The sequence below is a fragment of the Lagopus leucura genome, unplaced genomic scaffold (genome assembly GCF_019238085.1).
Source record: "Lagopus leucura isolate 7727_CA_CO unplaced genomic scaffold, USGS_WTPT01 Super-Scaffold_100001, whole genome shotgun sequence".
Lineage (NCBI taxonomy): Eukaryota > Metazoa > Chordata > Aves > Galliformes > Phasianidae > Lagopus > Lagopus leucura.
The window spans coordinates 68795531-68803719 of NW_024962262.1; the positions used below are offsets into that span (position 1 = coordinate 68795531).

At 34.9% G+C, this 8189-nt stretch overlaps 1 protein-coding gene across 10 annotated transcripts in view; it reads left to right on the forward strand.

The window, feature by feature from the left end:
• The window catches only part of KDM6A (lysine demethylase 6A), a 113737-nt gene that overhangs the window by 67537 nt on the left and 38011 nt on the right, over nucleotides 1–8189 (forward strand). For 4 of the 10 annotated variants that reach the window (XM_042868566.1, XM_042868567.1, XM_042868564.1 and 1 more), the window contains 7 exons: nucleotides 2048–2146; nucleotides 2516–2735; nucleotides 3297–3431; nucleotides 3870–4025; nucleotides 4663–4758; nucleotides 6146–6250; nucleotides 6873–7268. In XM_042868566.1, coding sequence (XP_042724500.1) covers nucleotides 2048–2146; nucleotides 2516–2735; nucleotides 3297–3431; nucleotides 3870–4025; nucleotides 4663–4758; nucleotides 6146–6250; nucleotides 6873–7268 — 1207 coding nt within the window. The remainder of the gene's footprint in view (nucleotides 1–2047; nucleotides 2147–2515; nucleotides 2736–3296; nucleotides 3432–3869; nucleotides 4026–4662; nucleotides 4759–6145; nucleotides 6251–6872; nucleotides 7269–8189) is intronic. The other 6 variants (XM_042868570.1, XM_042868572.1, XM_042868568.1 and 3 more) reach the window with 3 other exon arrangements.

Here is an 8189-nt window from a genome sequence, read left to right on the forward strand (position 1 = left end):
CCGTGAAAATTAGCTTTATAGAAGATGTAAAATCATGTCAATGTAAAGACTCTTCTTAGTCTCCATTTTTTTACAAATAGGTGCTTTAAACAAGCCATCAGTAACTTTGGAAATAATCAGGCTTTGGAGAATAGCAGTCTAACTTATCTTCTATGTGGTTGAAAGCTTTGATGTCAATTTAAGCACATGAACTGGTCAGTTCTGTGGAGAAGTAGATTAAATAGAAATTATGCAAAAATGAAATTAGTATAGTAACCTCAGTATCTTCCAGCTTACTTTCCTGTAAGTTCTTGTCATACCTAACTAGACATACTACTGTTTCTGTCACCCTGATTTTATTCCTGCTGCTCTTTTTTGAGCAAGAGTCTTAAACTAGCAGTTTGCAGGCTAAGGGAGAAGTGAGAGCAGCGGGGACAGAGAGCTGGTGTGGGAAGAAAAGGTAAAAGGAGCCAGGGATCATCTGGCTTGTTTTGTCATCCCTTTGGCTAAAACCTGTTCTTTTCCTCTCTAATCCCAATCCACACAGATAGAGCCAGTTGTGTTCTTACACAACAGCAGGACAAAGGCAAGGCTCAGTGGAGTACATGTGCTCTTCCTGTACCTAACCTTTAGTTTGGTTGGAGTGATACCTAGGACTATACAAACAAGATAGGGGAATGGAGGAAATAGAGGAATAGGAAGTGTAGTGGAAGTATCCCTTATATTATACAGGGGAGGAGCAGAACAAAACATTTCTGTACCTACTTCTTGCAATCAGTACATTAACAGGAGAGTTATAAGTTTACAGGGCTGTGCATTCACTCTTCCTCTTTTTCCCTCCCAATATATCCCCTTGTGTTACTCTTTCCTCTGCTGGTCCTCCAGATTAGATAACATGGTTTAAAGTTTAAAAACTCCACCTCGCTTCCCTGTTTTAAAGTTTCTTGGGTGCTTGATGTTAGTGTTATCCTAATTGGAATCTGTGTGTATCTGTTAAGCAGACAGATTTAAATATGTCTATGGAATGTAGGCTAAATTCTGGATAAAATGATAACCTGAAACATCGTATGGAGACATGACTTATTTAGTAGAATGAGTACCACTAGATAATACTGTATTTTCTAATAAGCCTTAAGAATACACAGAAGAGTGTAGCATATTTGATGAAGCTCACCTGTACTGTTCTGGACTTTTTTTTAAAATAGAATAAACTTTGTTATTGATGTGCTTTGAAACTTGTCAGTTCTTTTTCCAAGAGGGAAACTTATTGGAAACAATGTAAGGCAAAGCTGTTGTAGTTAAAATCAATTGCATGTGGTTTTTTTTCATATTTTATTTATTTGAAGTTTTTATTTTAAAAAGTAGATACTATTCCCTGCAGAATAATGGTAGTTCTCTTTCAAGGTTTGATAGTTCTGCTTACAATGCCTAGGAAACCAATGAAGTTGTAGAATATATATAATATTCAAGTAATAAAATTTGGAAAAACTCCAGACAAGGAAGATTTTTATTGCTTTCTGTACATGGTTAAACTAATTGGTTTGTTGTTCATTATTTGAAAACTTTGAGATAAGAGTTATGCATATAAAAAATTTCCAAGACCGCCCTGACTGAATTGGTCATTATCTCTTAATATAAATCAAATAATCCTGAAGCACTAATTGCAGAATATGAAATTTTATTGTATTAGATTTCATGAAATAAGTATCTTAATGGATTTTTTTGAATGTTGACTGGAGCTGAATATTGTTCTTACTGACCGATGTCTATCTTAAGTGAAACAAAGGTAGATCTTCAAACTATAGCATGACTTCTGCTTTCACTGCAAATACATTAAGTTAGGGTTTAAACAGCATTTCTGTGCTTCTCAAATGAAGAATTAGTAATACATGTTGATTAACAAGTTTGAGTCTACTTGTGCCCAGCATTGAAAAGCAGCAAATGTTTTGGATTCATCTAGATGAGTATGTATTTGTACGACTTAACATTTATCAGACCAGTCTTTGTAAGCCATCATCACTGATTACCTTCTATAAATATTACCAAAAGTCTTTTTTTCTTCTCCCAGGTGCTATTCAAGTATTGGGAAAGTTCAGGATGCCTTTATATCTTATAGGCAATCTATTGATAAATCAGAAGCAAGTGCAGATACATGGTGTTCTATAGGGTAAGGATAAAACAGGGTAATACAGTGATATAATTCAATGCTAATGCATATATATGATTTTAAAACTTTTGTGCTCTCAAATGTTTCGTAATTTTTTTTGTTTCTACCTTTATGTTGTTACATTTGTCTAATTCGAAGTTTAAATTATAATTTTACATGCTTTTTCCATTTTTAAAATACTGAGTATGCTGTGTATACAAACTTTGCATGTCAAGATTTTATAAATATGGGGTTGTTTCTTTTTGGCTTATTACTGTGATTTACGTAATGACAAAGTTTATTAAGGGCTTTGGGGTGAATGTTTGTATTTGACTTCATTGTACTTTGACTTTGTTATTAATTCTCAACTTCACAAATCTTTCTATTCAGTGTGCTGTATCAACAGCAAAATCAGCCTATGGATGCTTTACAGGCCTATATCTGTGCTGTACAATTAGACCATGGCCATGCTGCAGCCTGGATGGACCTAGGCACACTCTATGAGTCCTGCAACCAGCCTCAGGATGCCATTAAATGCTACTTAAATGCAACTAGGAGCAAAAATTGTAGTAATACCTCTGCACTTGCAGCACGGATAAAGTATTTACAGGTAAAGCTAAAGTTTTAAGATGTGGGAAATATTCATCCATATACATACCAGAGGGGAGGGTAGAAGTAACACACAGATTTAACTTACAATCATTTGTGGTGTGTATAACTTGTTTTCATATGTATTGTAAGCATATCATAGCCTGTAATATTTTATTTCTTCATTTTTAAGTGGAATTTAATTACATATAGACCCTATTTTACGTATTTAATCAGTGCATACTGTTTTACATCACTTTTTTTCTTTGTATTGTCTACATTTTTAAGTTCTCATAACATAGAGAGAGAACACACACGTGCTATCTTTCACTCTTGTTTGCAATTTCAGAAAAAAAAAAGAATTTTGAGACCTGTGAATCTAGAGCTCATCTTTGTTCTGATTCTCACAAAGGTTTATATTCTGGTTACCCTCTTTATACTTAGCACCTTTCTAAAACCCCAAATTTTAAATCTATCCTCTTCTTTAAAACATAATTAGCTACAGCATATAGGAAGATTTCATGGACTTGCTCTTACTAAAGTAGGCTTGTGTTAAATTTGCTTTTTACATAATTTTTCCTAGGCTCAGTTGTGTAACCTTCCACAAGGTAGTCTACAGAATAAAACTAAATTACTTCCTAGTATTGAGGAGGCATGGAGCCTACCAATCCCCGCAGAGCTTACCTCCAGGCAGGGTGCCATGAACACAGCACAGCAGGTGAGAAGTTGGGTTATGTTCTGCAGGTGCCCAGCTTTAAGGGTTCTTTACAATCTGTAGTGGTCAAGCTTATTTTGTTGAGTGCAGGACTGGCTTTTATTAATAAAAAGCCTTTGATTTATTTGCAAAGGTGTACTAGATCAAGAAGCAGCTCCCTACAATATGGGAGAAAGATGGGGGTACCAATTTAGAACCTTTGTGGATTTTCATGATTTTAAAAATTTCATCTTAAATAGAATGCTGCAGTGGTTTAATAATCCCTTGAAAGGTACACATTCCTCCATTGATGACCATATGGAAACTGATTTTTCAGTTTTTGAGACCATCTTCAAAATATCTGCTCAGCCCTTTTAAAATATGTGGGCTGTTAAAATATGTAGTTTAAAGGAAAGAATTAAGAATATATAGAACCATATTTTTGTCTTCTGTGATTCTTAGGCTTGTAAACCTCATCATCCAAATACTGAACCTGTACTAGGCCTCACTCAAACACCAATTTCACAGCAATCCTTGCCACTACACATGATTCCTTCTAGCCAAGTAGATGACCTGACCAGTCCTGCCAAGAGGAAAAGAACATCTAGTCCAACAAAGGTATATATTCTGATGAACTAAAGAGCCCCCTCCCAAAATTATATGGAAATATGCATTAAAGTGATGCAGCATGCACACAATTTGTGCCGTGAATTTCAATCCTTTGGCATCAAGGTGGGGAATGTTTTTAGATATTTTAAAGAAAATTTTTCAGTGATGTGTTTAGTAAGGAGGTTACAGTTGTGGTAGTAAGTGTGTAAGGGCAATACAGATCAGCAGTGTACTATACTATAGTTATAGTTGTGTATGTGGAAAAGTACAGTCATAGTCTGGTGATGGGTAAGAGAGGGAGACAACCATATCATCCTGTCTACAGCCTTTGCTTATATTTAGAATTCAAGTGTTTCATCATCATGTAGTGATGTTACGGTAGATAAAATTACCCGGTTCTAACAGCAGTGTACCTTTAAGTTAATTGCATAATTTTATTTGATTGTTTCTCATTATGGTATTAGATATCACTTATTTTACATCTAACTACTATGACGTTATATGGGAATGGTAGAACAAGTCTTGGCATGCATTAGTATATTCTCTGTGTAAAAAGACTAGTTCTTTCATAAGATAAAATCCAGATGTGAAAAGATGATATTGACCTTTTGATAGTCAAGAATTTTAACATAATGTTTTCTCTCAGAATACTTCAGATGTTTGGAGCAGTGGCCATACAGTGTCACACCCTCCTGTACAACAACAAATTCATTCTTGGTGCTTGACACCACAGAAATTACAGGTAAGTACGTTGAAGGTCTTGAAGCTTTGATTTATTTTTTGTTAGTTTCTTTCTTCTAAGAAAAAAATACTTTTGACTCACATTTCTGAAATTAAATGGGAAACAATACAAATTCTTTTAATATTGATGAATGCTGTGTGGAATATATAAGATTAGCTGTATAATAAAATAGATTTGATCATTAGTAGAAATTGAATGCTTATCTTGTTTGAATTGTATAATTTAAGTAGGAGCATACAGTAATGCCACTTATTATGTTGTTTTAAAGATAGATATGCAAATTGTAACACTTGCAAGGCAAGTGTATTTTGCTACTTGTTTTAGCATGGAGAATATTGAAGAAGTGAAAATATTGTGGCATCCTCTTTTTCTTATGAGCTATCTTATTGTATCAAATTACATAAACTCACACATTGTACAAAATGGGATTAATCAAATGAAAGTTGGTACCACTTTTCTGTATTACACATCATTTAACATTTTTTATATGAAATACTAGATTTTGTTTTTGACATCTTGTTTCAGGTCTTTTTTGTGATGATGCTTTTGTCATGTCTTCAGTTCATTAGAACTCGCAGTGAGATTCAGCTGGAATTCCACATTTTAAAAATCAGGCTTAGCTAGAAACCCTCGCCCATGTATCATAGATACTATTTTCGATACAAGGAAACATAGAAGAGGATATAGTGCAGAAACAGAAGGCTCCTTGAGCAATATTCCCTGTAACTTGCAAAATAGCTCTTTGGCTGTTTCTTTATATGAAAGATGTTACTTGCTGATAGACTGAAGGTGTGTGGAGAGTAGTTTAAAAGGGATGCAAAGATCAGGTTTTGGGTAATAAATACTTAAATTTTAGTTGTAAATTACTGCAGGGTCGTGTCTTCAGATACTTCTTTCTGCAGTTAAGTTGCATAGTGTTCTGAATGTTATGTGTTTTCTTGAGAAGTTTTCAAGTGTGGCTGTAAGACTGAATTTACTTCATACTGAGCATTATTTTAACTATAAAATAATAGAATAGTACGAAAATGTTAAAACATACATAATGATAATAGGAATTCTGAATTAATGTAGTTTTATGTTAATGTAGTTTTCTTAACAGTACCAGTTCTCTTAATTTTAACGAAGCGGTGATGAGATATACTCTAATAGTTCTGAAGATCTCTTTACTTTTAATAACAGCTAATAAAGTTTGGTTACAGACTTTAGTTTATGGAAAGATGTTTTAGTCTGCAGCAGAAATCTTGATCTTGTCTTTAGCTTTGCAAGTTTTGTTTTAGCTGTGCAAGTCTCATCTTCCTGGATAATTTTCAGTAATGTATGCAAGAAGGTCATTAAAGATTGCATACATTTGTGATGATTCTAAACTATACTGGTTGATTTTTTTCAGCACTTGGAACAGCTACGTGCAAACCGAAATAATTTAAATCCAGCACAGAAACTTATGCTGGAGCAGCTGGAGAGTCAGTTTGTCTTGATGCAGCAACACCAGCAAGTGAGAACAAAAATATTTTCCTGTTCTGCAAAACTTTTATTGGTGATGGCATCTGTTGTGTTTCTTGAATTTTTAAGGTTTTGTACAGAGGTCTCATGCCCTTGGTGATATTACGTTGTCATCTTTTTCATACAAAGTTTAAGTGTGATTTACTTGTGAAAGTTAATGGTTTTAGCTGTGTTTTATTATAGGGGTACCAGATAGCATAAAACATTTCAAGCTACATTTTCAAACTGAAGTGAGTGAATGCATGTAGAAGCAGTATGAGTTGAAAAACACTTACTTGCAGTAAGCCATATCACAGCTTTTTCTCTCATGCTTTCATTATTCACTTCTCTCTCTCTTAGTGTCCAACTTTAGCAGTATAATGCTAACAGTCAAACTGAAGAGCCTAGAAGAAAGGTGTGCCAATAGCTTTACCTTAAAATTCACTCAGCGTGTTTGTGAGCATGACAGTCATCTTACTTCTCAAATGCAAGTGGCAAGGTGTCAAAATCAGTATACAGTTGAAATTGAAAAGTGCAGTATAAAATACACAAGCCTAATATGATCTTTGCTTCTTAAATTCTGTAGCCTTAAGTTCTATAGCTAACATCCTTGTGCTTTGTTCATCCTCCATTAGATGAGACAAACAGGAGTTGCACAGGTACGATCTACTGGAATTCCTAATGGGCCAACAGCTGATTCATCACTGCCTACAAACTCTGTCTCTGGTCAGCAGCCACAGGTTGCTCTAACCAGAGTGCCTAATGTCGCTCAGCGTGGAATCCGTCCGGCCTGCCCTGGGCAGCCTATGGCTAATGGACCCTTTCCAGCAGGCCCCATTCCCTGCAGCACAGCAAGAACGCTGAGTAGTACAGACACTATTTTGATAGGCAATAATCACATAACAGAAAGTGGAAGTAATGGAAACGTGCCTTACCTGCAGCAAAACGCACTCTCTCTACCTCATAACCGCACAAACCTGACCAGCAGCGCAGAGGAGCCGTGGAAAAACCAACTATCTAACTCCACTCAGGTATACTATCTCAGTTTACTAACATAGCATTCTCAATAGGAAGGCTTAATAAGCAAGCCACCGTTTGAATTCTCCCATTTGTCAGCACGCTTTTTCTTTTTTCTGCAGTTGATGATATACATGCAAATAAAACAGACTAAGCTTAAGTCTGCCTCTTATATTTTGTTTAAAGCGTATGCACTGAATTAACTATTCTCAAGATAAACGATCATAAATCAAATAGGGGCAGTTCATACTGTTCAAATGCCTTATCTTCCAGACGTATTTGTGCATCTTTGTTGCTTCATTATTGTTAAATGCTGTAAATTTGCTTTTAGTGTAGTAAGAATGTGTGTATTTCATAGGAAATGAAATGTTGTGGCCGTTTTTGACGTTATGTTGTTTTTTGTAATCATTGCCCATATTTTCTTTCCGTATGATTTTTCAGGATTAACATCTAACAGTCAATCCCATGCTTGCAGAAAAATACTCTTGTCAGTAAAAATCCATGGCGATTAAAGTATATAAGGAAACTTTGTGTATCTGTGTTGGAACTTGAAGGTGGAGCTTATCTTTAAATTTCAGCCTAAATGTCTGTCTTCTTAGTATCTTCTAAGACTTATCTTGTGGACCTAATGAATTCTGTAGCAAAATGTTCTTAATGACTTAATTCAGTTTTGTTAGATTAGTTATAGAGCTTGATAGGGTATTGTTTTCTTCCTCATAAATTTCTTGATTAGTTATTACTTTGTTTTTAGTCTAATGTTGGCATTTAAGGAGTGGGTTGTGGTACAGACAGCGATACATGCTTGGTTAACTGCAGCAAAAACAGAGATGTTGTCGGAACATCTTGTGTAAAAAATGGCTGTTCAAAAGTAAAAGAGCACTAGATTCAAAAAATGATTTTCAAAAAATGTATGTCACCAATTCTGTTTAACATGA